The sequence below is a fragment of the Eschrichtius robustus genome, chromosome X (genome assembly GCF_028021215.1).
Source record: "Eschrichtius robustus isolate mEscRob2 chromosome X, mEscRob2.pri, whole genome shotgun sequence".
Lineage (NCBI taxonomy): Eukaryota > Metazoa > Chordata > Mammalia > Artiodactyla > Eschrichtiidae > Eschrichtius > Eschrichtius robustus.
Window position 1 is genome coordinate 44,305,224 of NC_090845.1, and position 17,511 is coordinate 44,322,734.

General features: G+C 37.3%; 1 protein-coding gene and 1 pseudogene across 1 annotated transcript in view; both read right to left on the reverse strand.

Annotated features, from left to right (window-relative positions):
* Positions 1-271: 271 nt before the first annotated feature.
* ZNF41 (zinc finger protein 41) overlaps positions 272-17,511 on the reverse strand; it is a 56,610-nt gene continuing 39,370 nt past the window's right edge. Inside the window, 4 exon segments of the mRNA XM_068532886.1 lie at positions 272-4,522; positions 4,524-6,573; positions 14,374-14,469; positions 14,735-14,855. Coding sequence (XP_068388987.1) covers positions 4,447-4,522; positions 4,524-6,573; positions 14,374-14,469; positions 14,735-14,855 — 2,343 coding nt within the window. The 3' untranslated portion in view covers positions 272-4,446.
* On the reverse strand, positions 3,960-4,447 carry LOC137756301 (protein archease pseudogene; annotated as a pseudogene).

Sequence of the window (17,511 nt, forward strand, 5' to 3'; positions counted from 1 at the left end):
GTGAAAGACCTGTACACTGAAAATTACAAAATATTGTTGAGAGAAATTAAATGGAGAGATATACCTTATTTATGGGTCAGAAAACTCAATATTGTTAACATTTCAATTCTCCCCAAATTGATCTATAGATTCAAACCAACCTCAATAAAAATCACAGCAGCTTTTTTTGTTGTTGAAATGAACAAACTTATTCTACAATGTATATGGAAATGTAAAGGACCTAGAATAGTCAAAACAACTCTGAAAAAGAAACAACTTTATTGAGGTATAATTTAGGATCCATATTTAAATTGTACAGTTCAATGACCTTTTTGAAAAAAACAAAAGTTTATTCTTAAATGTACAACAGGCTCCAAGACAACACTTCATTCTAGATATGGGTGGCAATAGATGTTATGGCAGGGAACCCAGATGTTTAAACAGGAATGGAATTAAGGATCACCTCAATGACCTTTATTAAATTTACCTAGTTGTGCAACCATCATCACAATCAAGTTCTATAACATTTTAATCACCCCAATAAGATTCCTTGTACTAATTAACAGTTAATGACGATTCCCATTCTCACACCCAGACAACCACTAATCTACAGATCTCTGTAAATTTCACTTTTTGCGGACATTTCATAGAAATAGGCAAGTACAATCCTAGATCTTTTGTGTCTCACTTCTTTCACTTAGCATATTTTTGAAGTTCATCCATAGTTGAACAGTTCATGCTGTAGTATTTATTAGTATTTGTTCTTTTTTATTGCTGAATATACCACATTTTGTTTATCTACTTGCTGGTTGATGGACATTTGGATTGTCTCCACTTTTTGTCTTGTATGAATAACGCTGTTATGAATATTCAAGTGTAAGTGTTTGCATGAAAACATTACATATCTTTTGGGTAGATAATGGGAATGGCAGTACTGGGTCCTCTGGTAAATTTATGATCAACTTTTTAAGAAACTGCCAAACTTCTCCAAAATGGCTATACCATTTTAATGCAGTCACACCAGAAATGTAGGAAAGTTCCTGATTCTCCATATCCTTGCCAACATTTGTTATAATTGTTTTTTTTTAATTTTAGCCATTTTAGTACATATAAAGTGGTATTTCATTGTGGTTTTAATTAGAATTTCTCTATTGACTAATGATGTTGGGCATCTCTTCATGTGCTTATTTGTATATATTTTTTGGTGAAATATCTCTTCAAATCTTCAGCCTAATTTTAAAGTGGGTTGCTTGTCCTCTTTTTATTGAGTTGTAAGTGTTCTGTATATATTCTGGATACAAGTCCTTTATCAGGTAAATGATTTACAAGTGTTTTCTCCCTGTCTGTGCTTTGTCTTTTCATTTTCTTAATGGTACCTTTTGAAGTTTAAACCTTTTTCATTTTAATGAAGTCTAATTTATCATTTTTTCTTTATGGATCATGCTCTTGGTGTCCTACTTAAGAATTCCTTGCCTAATACAAGGTCACAGAGATTTTTCTCGTATGTTTTCTGCTAAAACTTTTATAGTTTTAGCTTTTATGTTTACATATCTGATCCATTTTTTTGTTAATTTTTAGTATGGTGTGAAGTAAGATTTAAATTCATCTTTTTGCATGTGGATATGTAATTATTCTTGCATCAAATGTTGAAAAGACTTTTCTTTCCCCAATGAATTGCCTTCACACTTTTGTAAAAAATATTTTTACCATAAGTATCAGGGTTTATTCCTAGACTCTCTGTTCTGTTCCATTGATCTATGTCTCTATCCCCATGCCAGTACCATACTGTCATGATTACTGTAGTTTTATAGTTTTGAAATTGGGAGGTTACTGTCCTTCCACTTTGCTTTTTGGCAAATTCCTGTTTGCTAATCTTGGTCTTTTCTATTTCTATATAAATATTAGGATTAGCTTATCAATTTCTGGGGAAGAAAGTCTGCTGGAAATTTGATAAAGTTGTATTGAATTTGTAGATCATGTGATCGTTCTTCTTTACCTTGTATATATAATATGGTAGATTGCGTTGACTGATTTTTGAATGTTGAAGCAGCCTTATATCACTGGAATAAACCCCACTTGGTCATGATGTATAATCCTTTCATATGTTGCTGGATTCAATTTGCTAATATTTTGTTGAAGATTTTTACATCTATGTTCATGAGGAATGTTGGTCTGTAGTTTTATTTTCTTGTGATGTGTTTGTATGGCTTAAGTATCAGGGTAATACTGGCCTCATAGAGTTGGGGAGTGTTCCTTCCTCCTCTATTTTCTGAAAGATTTTGTGGAGTGTTGATATTATTTCTCCTCAAATGTTTAATGCAATTAAGCAGTTAAACCATCAAGCTTTGGGCATTTTTGTGTGGAAAGATTTAAAGTTACTAATTGCTTACTATTGCTGGTGAGATGTAAAATGGTACAGTCACATGAGAGCCATGCCTGGGTTTCAGATCTGAGATATCGGTCAACTGTCTTGGGAAGATGGTGGGATTGGAGGATAAGGAAATAAAAATTAAATCACACTGAGATATCACTCTACATCCACCATAATGGCTACAGTAAAAATGATGGAAAATACCAAGTGTTGACAAGGATGTGGAGCAAATAGAACTCATATACTGTGCTGGTGGGAGTGTACACTGGCGAAACCACTTTGGAAAACTAGTTTTATAAACTAGCTGAGCATGGACACCATATAGCCTGGCAGTTCAACTCCTAGATATATACCTAACAGAAGTTCATAAATATGTTCACCAATAGATAGGTACTAAAGTATTTATAGTAGCACTATTCCCAATAGCCCCAAGCTGCAAACAACACAAATGTCCATTAACAATAGAATGGATAAATATATTGTAGAGTATTCACAGAATGGAATATAACATGACAATAAGAATGAATTATCCATAACTACATTTAACAATATGGACGAATCTCATATTTATAATGTGAATGAAAGAAGATAGACACTTGAGTATATTACCAACATATGAAATATAATTGTTTGACTCAATTTATATAATAAAATACCAAGCAGACAAAGCTATGTAAGTCAGGGTAGTGTTTACCTGGCGGGGTAGGTGGACAGTAAGGCCTGGAAGGGAGCACAGGGAGTTTTTCTGGGGTGCTGGTCATGTTCTGTTTCTTGATCAGTGTTCAGTTTGTGAGAATTCATTGAGCTGTATGCTTATGATATATGCAATTTCTGTATGCATTATACTTTAATAAAAAGGTTTAAAAACAAAATAAAATTACATACTAGAAAGAAAGCCCCTTTCTTATGAGTATTCCAAAAAACATTTAATTGAAAACAAGAAAGCGTTTATATATCAGTGCTTTAAAAAAAAGCAGTGTTCTCAGAGAAGTCTTCCAGTTATTCAACTATAATAAACTATAATCATATCTTAGGCTAAAAAACTACAATGCAACATGACTTTATCCCATAGCAATCTACACAAAATTACTCTTAATGTGCATGTAGAAAATGAATATATCAAATTAACTAAATTGGAAGAAAAACCACCAAAGTTTTATGTATTGAAATCCAATTTCTTAACCATTGTTTTTCAAACAGAAATCCCAAAGAAAGCAGAAGCTTCAGTGGATGAGACTGGAAGTCCAGAGTGCTGTGGCTCAGTTTCATTGTCTTAGGGGCAGTTACTAAGGGGATAAGAAGTTTATGGTCTGCAGCTTATATAATGATAGCTTTTGGGGTACAGGTTAGAAGGTATGCCTACCATTTTCGAGTGCGAATCACCTGCTGCCACAGCATAGAATTAATGAGGGAACAATTGCCACCTTTAGGTGTGTGTAACATTTAATAACTCTATTCCTGTAACATAGGCTAGAGCTATGCTTAATTTGCCAATGCATAAAGTCAGACTTTAAGTTTAAAAATTGTATTTAATTTTTAAAAAATATACCATGGTGACTTCTCAAAGGGAAGAGAAAGAACGGTTCCTCAGGGCAATATTTTCTGTGTCTTAAATGTCAATGATAACAAAAACTTCTGGCTTCTACTCATAGATCTATTATACATTCCCAAATTGGTTTTTGCCTTGACTTCAGTGCCCTGGAGGTGTTTGAACAATGAATACTCTTCTCCCCACCCTAGAAATTTGAAAAAAAAAATTGGCCAGTATTGAGGACTTTTACATCCCAAGGTATGAAGGACAAATCAGTGCTGAATTTATAAAGTCCTTTATCCAAAAAGTGAAACACAGGAGATTACAAGTCATCTCCTGGGGTCTCTATTTCTACCATTTGCAGGAGATTGAGAGTACCTGTGTGAATCATAAAACCAAACAGGGCTATTGCTCAAATGCTTTATCGAAGTATCTCCCTATGCATATAATTGCTTATCAACTTGTATTCCACCTGACTGAAGGATACTTGACTTTGTTTGCCCTCTGTTCACTTAGGCTGTTTGTAGTCTGTCATATCTACTCCCCCTGTACAATGATTGATGCATCAGGCACTCCTCGTCTCTCCACTATGAGACAGCTGATGCATATCCAGTTGTGATTTCCAGCTGAAGGCATTTTCAGTCACTGGCTTTATAGAGTTTTTCTCCACTATGAGTTTTCTGGTGTTTAATGAGATTTGACCTGTCAGTGAAGGCCTTCTGACATTCTGTACAAGCATAAGGTTTCTTCCCTGTATGAATTATCTGATGCATACTTAGTGTTGCTTTCTGGATGAAAGCTTTCCCACATTTACTGCATTCATAGTGTCTCTCTCCAGTATGAGATTTCTGATGGATAGTGAGGCGTGACTTCCAGGTGAAGGTTTTTCCACAGTCACTGCATTTATAGGGTTTCTCTCTAGTATGGATTTTCTGGTGTGTTATGAGATTTGACCTGTCAGTGAAGGCCTTTCCACATTCAGCACATATATTGGGTTTCTCTCCTGTGTGAATCTTCTGATGCACCCGGAGTTGTGACTTCTTCGTGAAGCATTTTCCACAGTCACTGCATTCATAAGGCTTCTCTCCAGTATGAATTCTATGATGTGCAATGAAGTGTGATTTCTGGATGAAGGCCTTCCCACATTCAGGACAAGCATAAGGTTTCTCTCCTGTATGGATTCTCTGATGCACACTGAGTGTTGATTTCTGGATAAAGGCTTTCCCACATTCATTGCATTCATAGTGTCTCTCTCCAATATGAGATTTCTGATGTATTTTAAGGCGTGACTTCCATATGAAGGCCTTTCCACAGCCATTGCATTTATAGGGTTTCTCTCCAGTATGAGTTTTCTGGTGTTTAATGAGATTTGACTGATCACTGAAAGCCTTTCCACATTCGGCACACATATACGGTTTCTCTCCAGTATGAGTTTTCTGATGAGTAGTGAGATTTGTCCTATGAGTAAAGACCTTTCCACATTCTGTACATATATAAGGTTTTTCTCCTGTATGAATTCTTTGATGCACGTGGAGTTGTGATTTCTTAATGAACGATTTCCCACAGTCACCGCATTCATAAGGTTTTTCTCCAGTATGAATTCTCTGATGTGTATTGAAATGGGATTTCTGGATGAAGGCCTTCCCACATTCAGTGCATACATAAGGTTTCTCTCCTGTGTGAATTCTTTGATGCATCCTGAGTGCTGATTTTCTTGTGAAGGCTTTCCCGCATTCACTGCATGCATAGTGTTTCTCTCCAGTATGAGTTTTCTGATGTATATTGAGGTCAGAATTCTGGGAGAAGCCTCTTCCACATTCACTGCATTCATAAGGTTTTTCTCCTGTATGAATTCTCATATGTCTAAAGAGATATGATCTGTGGAAAAAGGCTTTTCCACATTCACTGCATTTATAGGGTTTCTGCCCAGTATGAATTTTCTGATGTGTAATGAGGTTTGACCTGAGCGTAAAGGCCTTCCCACATTGAGTACATACAAAAGGTTTCTCTCTTGTGTAAACACTTTGAGGTACCTCAGTTTGCGGCTTCTGAGTGAAGACGTTCTCACGCTTGTTGCATTCATGGGATTTTTCTCCAGCATGAATTCTCTGATGCTCAAAAAGATGTGACTTTTGGGTGAACGTCTGTACGTATTGAGTACACACATAAAGTTTCTCTTCAGTATGAATTTTCTGACGGTGGGTGAGAACTTGTTTGTGGCCAAGATGTTTTTCACATTGATTAAGTTCACAGGAGTTTGCTCCTGTATTAGCATTCTCATTCTTAGTAAAGGAAGAGCTATGGGCAAAATTGTTACCATTTCTAAAAATCTTATCAAAGTTCTTTGTTGCATTGCTTTTATTATGATTATGTAAATTTAAAGTATGCTTCAAACTCTTTCCAATTGTGTCATAGTTATGGAGTCTTTTAATGGAAGGAACAAGCCTGGTACTCACATGAATTATTTTTTCAATGTTTTTACATTCATAGCCCCTCTCCTTAATCAATACTTTCACATGACTTAAAGGGTTATTTTGGTTTTCTTGATATCTCTCTAGCCGGTCATTATCTTGCCACAGTTCTTCTAAAATGGAACACAATGAATCTTTTCCTATGGATTGACCAAATTTCTCACAGTGTAATGAAACTTCTCCAGAAATTCTCTGTTGTTGGGTTTGCCCATTATCCTCATCTAAAAAGAAAGAGAAAAAAATGAAAATGACTCCAGAACAATTATCAGAGAATAGAGGGTACATGGAGTTTGGACAGGATGAACAGAGAAATGGAAGAGTCCTTATGACAATAATGAAAATAGTAATAATGTAGTAATATGAAATTCTTCTAGAACACTTACTCTATGCAAAACAATTATATATCACTTATGATGCACCAGGCACTTCCAAGTGCTTTACACAAAGTAGCTCATTTAATCTTCACTAAACCCTAAGAGGTAGCTATCATTATCAATCATGTTTCACAGATGCAAAAACAGAAGCACAGAGAAGTTATGTAACTTGCTGAAGATCAAATAGCTAAATAAATAAGAGATGCAATTTGAACCTGGGAATCCATATCCACTATGTAGGAAGTCAGGACAGTGAGTAGAGTAACCAGAAGAAGAAACTGAAGTCTGTTAAAGGTAAGCCTGCATGGAAGAAATATTTCAGAATGCATGTCCTTATTACATATTAGGTCTAAAACATTAATAATCTCTCTGCTTCCTCTTGCTTTTCCCTCTGAACCATTACGAGCATCTACGTTAAATTTATAGTCCTCAAATACCAATTCCTCTATATCTATAAGAAAAATATATGCTTTCAACAAGTGTCAAATAGGAGAGGGCAAACCATCTATGGTAGAAACTGCAAGCTGTCCACCAAAATCTATTCACCTCTTCTTTTATAGTAATAGAACATAGCTGGGCATTACGTTTACCAGTCTCACTTTGTCCTCACCAGTGGAATATGAGCAGAAGTGATATGTACCACTCCTAGGCCAGGCTTTAAGACAGTGGGCAAATCTCCCCCATTCTCCCTTCCCCAGCCCAGAGGACTCAACAATGACCCAACATCAACCACCCAGCTGACAACAATACTCTAGGAGATGGCAGAGCAATAACTTGGAACATGGTCCTTGAATGACCCAACAAGATCAGAGTTGATTTGTTGAATGCACCCATTCACCTGAGAATGCTTATGTAAGAGAGGATACAGTTACATTAAGCTTGTTGCTTTGCTCCTCTGTGCATATTCAAAAGGTATTGTCCTTGATATCGGCTCTAATTTTAGTACACCTCTAGGGAGGTTATATCTGCTATGAATGTATAAAGCAGACACAGTACCACTCATATTGATACTAAATTTGGCACAGTTTCGTGTGATAACAGAGAGAATTAACACATAAAGCCTGAAATTATTAACATTTCATGCAATTATCTTCCCTTTCCAAATATAATCTATGGTCTTTTGAATTCCTCTGATCAGATATTTGAAGGATCCTTCTGAAAGAGAGCAAAATATCCTCCTCTGCCTATCTCCCCAAATTCAATAAATTTAAGTTTACTAAATATTTTCCATGCTTGGTTTCAGAAAACTGAAGAATAAGTGTTACAGTTATCAATTTTTTGTCTTTCAACCCCCAATTCACCCTTCCTTGCCCGCTCTACAAAAATGGATCTGAGTCTTTTTTCCTTTGCTATCTGGCATGATGTTGAACCTTGTCAATACAGGGTGATGGGGAAACACTGGAGGAAGGGGTTTTGCTTCCTGGTTCTAGTGAGCTCACCCAGCAGGCTCCTCCAGCAAGGGCAGCTTGTCTATTACCAGGCTTCAGCAGTGTGGTGGCTTCAGCAGCATCTGGCTCCTGATGCACATGCAGCTTCCGAGGCACCCAGCTTCTGCAGTGCATTGCAGCCAGCAGCACCCAGCACCCAGCAGTTTACCCTGGCACCCCTCTCAGATGGCTTGTAGTGGAATATTTGCAATGAGACACTTCCCTATGATCAGCTTTTTCTGGAACCGCAGAGGGCAGATTTCCAGTAAGTTCAACCAGTGTGGCACGACAGCTGCCATGCCATGAGCCATGGATATGCCCTCCCTATAAGGTCTGGATTCATCCCTGGGAAGCAGGGGAGGCGCTTCCTTGGGTGTTCCTTCACAGCCTTAGAGATACTCTCCCACACTAATTTGCTATTCCTTTATTCTTTAGAGTTCTCTTTACTTTTACTGGCTAATCCCTTGTTACCTCAATCCCACAATAGCTAATAACTATTTTTTTAAAAATTTATTTATTTATTTTTGGCTGCGTTGGGTCTTCGTTGCTGCACGTGGGCTTTCTCTAGTTGCAGCGAGCGGGGGCTACTCTTCGTTGCGATGCGTGGGCTTCTCATTGCAGTGGCACTAATAATTCTTTGTTAAACTTTCCATGTTCAAATTAGCATGTGGTTTCTCTCTCCTGATTAGGCCCCAAGTTATACAATAAGAAACAGGCTCTTTTTTTTCAGTGTAAGAATGGATCTTTTTTAAAATTCTTTTTCATTATGGTTTATCACAGAATATTGAATATAGTTCCCTGTGCTATACAGTTGGACCTTGTTGTTTATCCATTCTATATATAATAGTTTGCATCTGTTAATCCCAAACTCCCAGTCCACCCCTCCCTCACCTGGCAACCACAAGTATGTTCTCTATGTCTGTGAATCTGAGAAATAGGCTCTTAATTCTGGGAGCTTTCTAAAAACTTAGAGGTTAAAAAAAAGCCTTAGTTACTACACAGTCTAAAATCCTATGTTTTTCTGGGAGTTCCTGTGGGATGGAGGATGAGAAAAAAGAAAGAGCCATATATTCTGGAGTAATTAAGAGCCATTTCATGAAATAGTGAAATCTGATCACAAGGTGAAAATGTATCATCTAAATAGATAGAGCACAGGATAAAGAGTCAGATTAGGGGAACACTATCACATATGGCAGACATCAAGAAAACATTAAAAATGCACAGCAAAGGAAACAATCAACAAAATGAAAAGGCAACCTATGGAATGGGAGAAGATATTTACAAGTCATATATCTGATAAGGAGTTAATATGCAAAATATATAAGGAACATATACAGCTCAATAGCAAAAAACAAACCGATTAAAAAATGGGCAGAAGAATTGAACAGACAGTTTTCCAAAGAAGACATACAAATGGCAAACAGGTACATGAAAAGGTGCTTGATATCAGTAATCCCCAGGGAAATGCAAGTCAAAACCACAACGAGATATCACCTCACACCTGTTAGAATGGCTTTCATCAAAAAGACAAGAGATAACAAATGCTGATGAGGGTGTGGAGAAAAGGGAACACTTGTGCACTGTTGGTGGGAGTGTAAATTGGTGCTGCTACTATGGAAAACAGTATGGAGTTTCCCCAAAAAATTCAAAAGAGACCTATCATATGATCCAGCAATTCCACTTCTGGGTATATATCCAAAGGAATTGAAATCAGGATCTCTTAGAGATACCTGCACTCCCATATTCATTGCAGCATTATTCACAATAGCAAGATATGAAAACATCCCAAGTGTCTGTCCACACTGAATGGATAAAGATGTGGTATATATATACAATGGAATATTATTCAGCCATGAGAAAGAAGGACATTGTGCCATTTGCTACAACTTGTCTGAACGTTGAGGGCATCATGCTAAGTGAAATAAGTCAGAGAAAGACAAATACTGCATGGTATTATCACTTGTATGTGGAATCTAAGAAAGCCAAACTCAGAGAAACAGAGAGTAGAGTGGTGGTTCCTGGGGACTGGAGGGTGGAGGGAATGGAGAGCTACTGGTCAAAGGGTACAGACTTTCAGTTATAAGATGAACAAGTTCTGGGAATCTAATGTAAAGCATGGTGACTATAGATAATGATACTGTGTCATATACTTGAATGTTGCCTAGAGAGTAGACCTTAAATGTTCTCACCACAAAAAAGAAACGGTAACTATGTGATGGGATGGAGGTGTTGGCTAATGCTATGGTGGTAATCAGTTTGCAATATATAAATTATCAAATCATTTATATATTTGGATTGGAAGAGTTGATAATGTTAAGATGTTAATTCTCTCCAAACTGACTTATAGATTCAATGTAATCACAATCAAAATTCACTTTCATAGAAATTGAAAAATTGACTGTAAAATTCAAATGGATACACAAAGTACTTAGAATAGCCAAAACTATTTGAAAGAGAAGAACAAAGTTGGAGGACTAATATGACATGATTTCAAATTTATTACATAGCTACACTAATCAAGACAGTGTGGGAATGGTGTAAAGATACATGAATAGATCAGTGGAACAGAATGAAGAGTCCAGAAAGAGACCCACATACATATGACAACTGATCTTCAATAAAGGTGCAAAGGCAATTCAATTGAGAGGAGGATAGCTTTTTTTAAAAAATAAATGATGCTGAAATGATTGGCTAGCCATGTGCAAAAACGAACAAACACAAAACTCTGATCCATACTTTAAATCATATATAAAAATTAATGCAAAATGCATCACAGAACTAAATGTAGGATCTAATTTTTGGGGAGACCTTGGATCAGGTAAAGATTTCTTAGATACAACACCAAAAGCACAATCCATAAAATAAGAAAAAAGATAAGTTAGACTTTGTCAAAATTTTAAATGCCTCGTGAAAGACACTGATAAGCAAATAAAAAAATTCACAAAACACATATCTGATAAATAACTTGTGTCCATAATATATAATGAACTTTCAAAACTCAACAATAAGAAAACAATGTTCCCTATAGAAAACTGGGCAAAAGATCTGTACAAACACTTCACCAAAGAAGATATATAGATGTCAAATATTAGATATTATGGAAATGCCAAATAAAACCACAGTAAGATACAACTATCTTACTATTAGAATGGCTAAAAGTTTTTAAAATGGACAATTCAAAGTGCTGGTGAGAATGAAAATCAACTGGAACTCTCATACATAGCTGGTTAGAATTTAAAATTGTATAACCACTTTGGAAAAGTTTGGCAGTTTCTAATAAAGTTAAACATATACTTACCATACAGCCCAGCAATCTGACTCCTAGGTATTTACCCAAGTGAATGAAATCTTATCATCACACAAAATATGGAAACAAATATATAAACATAGCACCTTTATTCATAAACACCAAAACTGGAAACCATCCAAATATCCTTCAGCTGGTGAATGGATAAACTGTGATACATCCATACTATGGAATACTACTCAGCAATAAAAAAGGAACAAACTATGGAAAACACAACAGTAGGAATGAGTTTTGAATGCTTTATGCTAAGTGAAAGAAGCCAGGCTCAAAAAGCTTCATACTGTATGATTCCATTTATATGACATTCTGGAAAAGGCAAAACTATAGAGACAGAAAAGAGATAAGTATTTTCCAGGTCTGGAAGTGGTGGGAAGAAGTGACAGTAAAGGGACCTGAGGTAATTTTTGTTCTATATCTTGATTGTGGTGGTGGTTACATGACTGTATGCATTTGTCAAAACTCATAGTGTTATTATTATTATTATTATTATTATTATTATTATTATTATGGCCACACCACGTGGCTTACAGGATTTTTGTTCCCTGACCAGGGATCAAACCCAGGCCCCGGCAGTGAAAGCGCTGGGTCCTAACCACTGGACCGCCAGGGAATTCCCCAAAACTCATAAGACTATTAACATAAATAAACCTCATAGAATCATAAAATATGTTAAAAATGGACTTGAGCATAGGTTATACAAAATATACAGATACACGTTTGAATTGGAAATACATGGCCATGTTGTTTGCCTCTCTGAATGAAGAGTTTAATTGTCACATGCTAAGTCATGGGGAATAATTGTAGGTTTTTTCATAAAGCTAATGTCAAGATAAATAGAACATTTTAGGCAATGAAATTTATCGTTAGCTTTTGAAGTGAACTAATAAAAAGAATGGAATCAGCAAATACAATCAGTAATAGAAAAATTATAATCCAGGCATAAGAAAATATGGAGCTGGTTTTGGGTGATATTACTGGGAACTAAGAAGATGAACTGAGAACTGAAAATGATATTCTCAGAAATGGAAAAGCAGCAGGAACTGTAGAGTGATTAACTTAAAAATGACAGAAAGATTTAAGAAACACTGACAAATGTGAGAAAAGTTGGAAGGTGACAAGGGTTTCTGATACATGAGGTAATGATTCCAATTTCTGATGTAGTGAGGAGCAAGAGAAACATCTCAATGGAACTTTCTGGGTAGCTAAATGTAGTACTAAAGTACCAGGGAAGAACAGACTGGAGACATCAAAAACAGAGTCATCAGAATTTCAGGATGGATGAATCCTTGCACGTATATGAAGAAAATACTGGTGAACAGTAGACAGGATCTGTAGGGCAACCTCATTTATGGGGATAATGAGGAGAAGGCTGGAAAAGGGGGCAAATAATAAATTGGATGCAAATCAGTACGAAACAGACAGGAAACAAATCAAAACTAGGGGAACATGAGCAAGGTCACTCATAGGAGAGAAACTCAAAGAGACCACAACAGGTCAATAATGAAATGCTCAAACTAGGTATTGGAGAAATAAGAAATAAAAAATGAGGTGCCACTTTATACCCATAGTTCGCCCAAAAATGAGAAACTCTGGTAATACTAATTGTTGGCAGAAACTCGAGGAAAGCAAGAACCCTGTGCCCTATTGCTGGGAGAGTAGATTAGTGCAGCCAATTCAAGAAGAATACGGTGGTGCTCAAATTCAATATGAGAATATGCAATGATCAGGCAAACCCTCTCTTCTATATACATCCCTGAGAAATTCTCACACTCTGTAAGAGAACATTTGTGTAGAAATTCATTGTAGAGTTGTTTGTCTTAAATGGGAGTTAACGAAAACCTAGGTTCCACCACTGGGTGTATGGTTCAATAAGATGTGGTGCTAGCACACTGTGGAATACTACGCAGCAATCTGAAGGAATGAAGCCAGATGAGCACTGCAATATGGACAGACCTTAGGGGTGAGTAAAAAAAAGGAACATAATTAAGACATGTAGCACAGGGACTTCCCTGGTGGTCCAGTGGTAAAGAATCTGCCTTCCAATGCAGGGGATGCGGGTTCAATCCCTGGTCGGGGAACTAAGATCCCACATGGCCGTGGGGCAACTAAGCCCACGCACCACAACTACTGAGCCTGTGCACCCTGGACCCCATGTGCCACAACTAGAGAGAGAAAACCCAAACGTCACAACTAGAGAGAAGCCCACGAGCCACAGCTAGAAAGAAGCATGAGCGCTCCAACAAAGAGACCTTGGGCCGTAACAAAACATCCCGCATGCCTCAATGAAGATCCTGTGTGCTGCAACTAAGACCTGACACAGCCAAAAAAATAAGGAAAATAAATAAATTTAAAAAGTGTATAAACAAAGAGTGTTTAACAAAAAAGACATGTAGCACAATATAATTTATATACACTAAAAATACATACTTATAAACCAATACTTCAGGCTTTAAGAGAATATCATACAAATTCAAAGATCAAACACATTAGATCTGTTGCCTGTGGGAGGAGGCATAAGGGGTGGATATGAGGAATTGGAATAAAAGGGAAGAAAATTTAAAATACCTAATGTACAAGGAAAGAACCTAAGATAAGGGGGTGGGAGTGAAGTAGGAAGAATAAAAAGTCCCTAGGTAAGACAGGGTGGTATGTATGTGATCCAGGGTACAGAGATTAGAGACAGCTTTCTTGTCAAAAAAGCCAAGCAAAGAAGACAATGGATATTGGCAAGGGTCATACTTGGAGATAGCATTCAGATATTGGAGGGGCTCTGTCAACTCTCTCCAAGCAACTCCAAACGCTTAGAGCCTTCAAGATAGGATATCTTCAGAGCCTTTCAAAGGTATCAGCCTCTTCTAGAGAAACTGAGATCTATTTCCATGTCCCCCATCTGCCTAGGTCACACTCACTCACCTGAGCAGCTCTGATGTGGGGTTTCCTCCTCCAACGTCCATGGCCCCTCTCCTTGCTCCATCTTGAAGATGACCTCTGGTTTGGGAACTTGGTACCCTGTTAACAGGACATGATACAGGATTGGGTCCAGCTAATTGGGTTTCGGGGCCTTTCAATGACACTTCCATTTGCTCTTCAGGAAAGTAATCCCATTTCACTGGGAGTAGAGTAATAATCACAGACGTGAAAAAGGACTGAAGAATCTCGGGCAAATCAAAGATGACACCATCACACACTTCAGATGTCCCAGAGCACTCAGCAGCTGAGAATGGAAACGGCCTCTCTGAGGCCCCTGGCGGGCGCATAGGATGGCTGTGCTTACCCACTGAGCACAGGTGGCTATAGTTCTCCAGTGTCACATCCCGGTACAGGCGCCTCTGAGCAGGGTCCAAGTGCTGCCACTCCTCCCTGCTGAAGTCCACAGTCACATCCTCGAATGACACCTGTAACAACACAGTCCTGTTCAAGGTGACATGGTCAGCACTGGAGTATGGAGGGAAGAGGAATAGGAGGTTGTTTTTAATGACTTTTACCATAATGTATCATGTAGGGTTTTCACCCAGCACCCAGTTTTGCGTTTTATTTTGTGAGAGAAAAACACATGGAAGTATCTTGACATTCACTGTGTATTAAATTCATTCATTTATTCATTCAGTCCCTCTTTTTTCAAAAATGAGGATTAAAATAGGCTCTCTTTAAGTCCTCGAGTTAACGTAGGAACTACATACAATACATTTACTGGTTGATTGTGTGCCAGGCAATGGCAATATAGAATTGACTAAAATATAAAACAACTTGGACAACCAACATAAGAAGATACAGAGGGGGAAGGCATTTGGAAGAAATGTACTGGGGTAAAGGCCAAACAATAAAGCCTTTAAAAGATAACATAGAAAAAACCATAGTAGAGATGAATATCTTCATCATCTTGGATTATGAAAATAATTCTCAAACAGGATGCAAAAAACATTAACCATAAAGAAAAAGATTGATGTCTGTCTCCAATGAAGTTTAAAACTTCTATTCATTGAAAAGACAGCATTATAAAAGAAAAAAAAAGAAAAGCCACCAAATAGAAGATATCTGCAACACATTACTGACAAAGGGCTCATATCTAGAGAATGTAAAGAACACTTACAAACCATTTTTTTTTTAAAAAGAGAGAGATCACCAGTAGAAAAGTGGGCAAAAGGTCTGAACAGGCATTTTACAAAAGAGGAAATCCAAGGCATTAATAAACACAAAAAGGGCTTAACTTCCTTAGTAACCAGGCAATGCATATTCAAACCATAATGAGTTACCATTACACAACCCCTACAATGTCTTCAATGAAAAACACTGGCAATATCAAGGATGTGGAGAAAAAGGTACCCTTGTACACTGTTGTTGGGAATGTAAATTGGTGCAGCCACTGTGGTAAACAGTTCCTCAAAACATTAAAAACAGAACTACCATATGATTCAGCAATTCCACCCCTGGGTATATATCCAAAGAAAACGAAAATGCTAATTTGAAAAGATACATGCACCCCAATGTTCAAAGCAGCACTATTTACAATAGCCAAGACATGGAAGCAACCTAAATGTCCATCAACAGATGAATGGATAAAGAAGATGTGGTATATATATACAATGGAATACTACCCAGCCATAAAAAGAATGGAATTCTGCCATTTGCAACAACATGGGTGGACTTGGAGGGTATTATGCTAAGTGAAATAAGTCAGATGGACAAAGCCAAATACTATATGATATCACTTATATGTGGAATCTAAAAAATAAACTAGTGAAGATAACAAAAAACAGGAACAGACTCACAGACATAGAGAACAAACTAGTGGTTACCAGTGGGGAGAGGAAAAGGGCGAGAGGCGAGGTAGGGGTAGGGGATTAAGAGGTACAAACTACTATGCATAAAATAAATAAGCAACAAGGACATATTGTACAGCACAGGGAATATAGCCAATATTTTATAATAACTATAAATGGAGTATAATCTTTAGAAACTGTGAATCACTATGCTGTACACCTGAAACTTATATAATATTATAAATCAACTATACCTCAATAAGAAATTTTTTTGAAGAATGGCAATATGAAGTGTTGAAGAGAACATGGTGCAATGAAAACTCTCATATGTCTAATGGAGCAGTAAATTGGACGACCATATTGGAAAACCTTTTCGCTTTACCTGGTAATGTTGAAACATGCACACGCAAGGACACAGTGATTCCATCCATGGAAATATGCTCAATTGGAATCTGTGGTCATGCGCAACAAGAGGCATGTTCAAGAGTATTTACAGCAGCATTATTCAAAATGTGTGTAATATTTCATGATAAAAAAGTTTAAAATTAACAGTAATTTTAAAAATCAGTGTTCAGCATAACAGTAACAGTATCTACTATCTTTGTGGAAAAATATGAAGGATATTTTCTTAGTTGCTTTTATTTGCATAATCTATAAGCATATACCACCCATCCACCCACCCACCCACCAACTAATCAAGACTGGTTTCTTGGTTAGGGAAATCTGTGGGACTGGGGGAAAGAACCATGTGAATGTATTACCTATTAAAAAATTAAGTTTAAAAGTTACCAATGGGTTCAAGGTGGAATAGATACAATTCTCCCTATTTCTCCTGCTAAGTAGCTAGAAACCCTGGACATTATATATATATAAAAAAGATAAGAAGACTGTCAGTTGGAGAGAAGGAGGCTAACTGGCTAGGGACCTTGGAACCTGAGGAGTGACACAGCAGTGATTTCCCAGAGTTTCCTTTTCACCCCATATATCTTGGACTGGGTGGTGGAGAAGCTGGCAACCCAGAACACCAACTGGTGCAGATAAAAACAGTCCCAAGAAAGCCTGCTCTCTCTAGCCAAAGTACCAGGAAAGGGCCAATGTAGCAAGAGAGAAAAATTTAGATAATTACTGCCCTACTCCAGCCAAGCATCACAGAAAAAAGCTGCAGCTCCCATCCCAATTCTCATCAGCAAAGGCTGAGTGGGGAGCCTAGGTTTTCATCCCTGCCTGGGGATAATGAGGCCCCTCCCACACAGTGTCAATTTAGGCTATGTGGGGATCTTGAACTTCTACC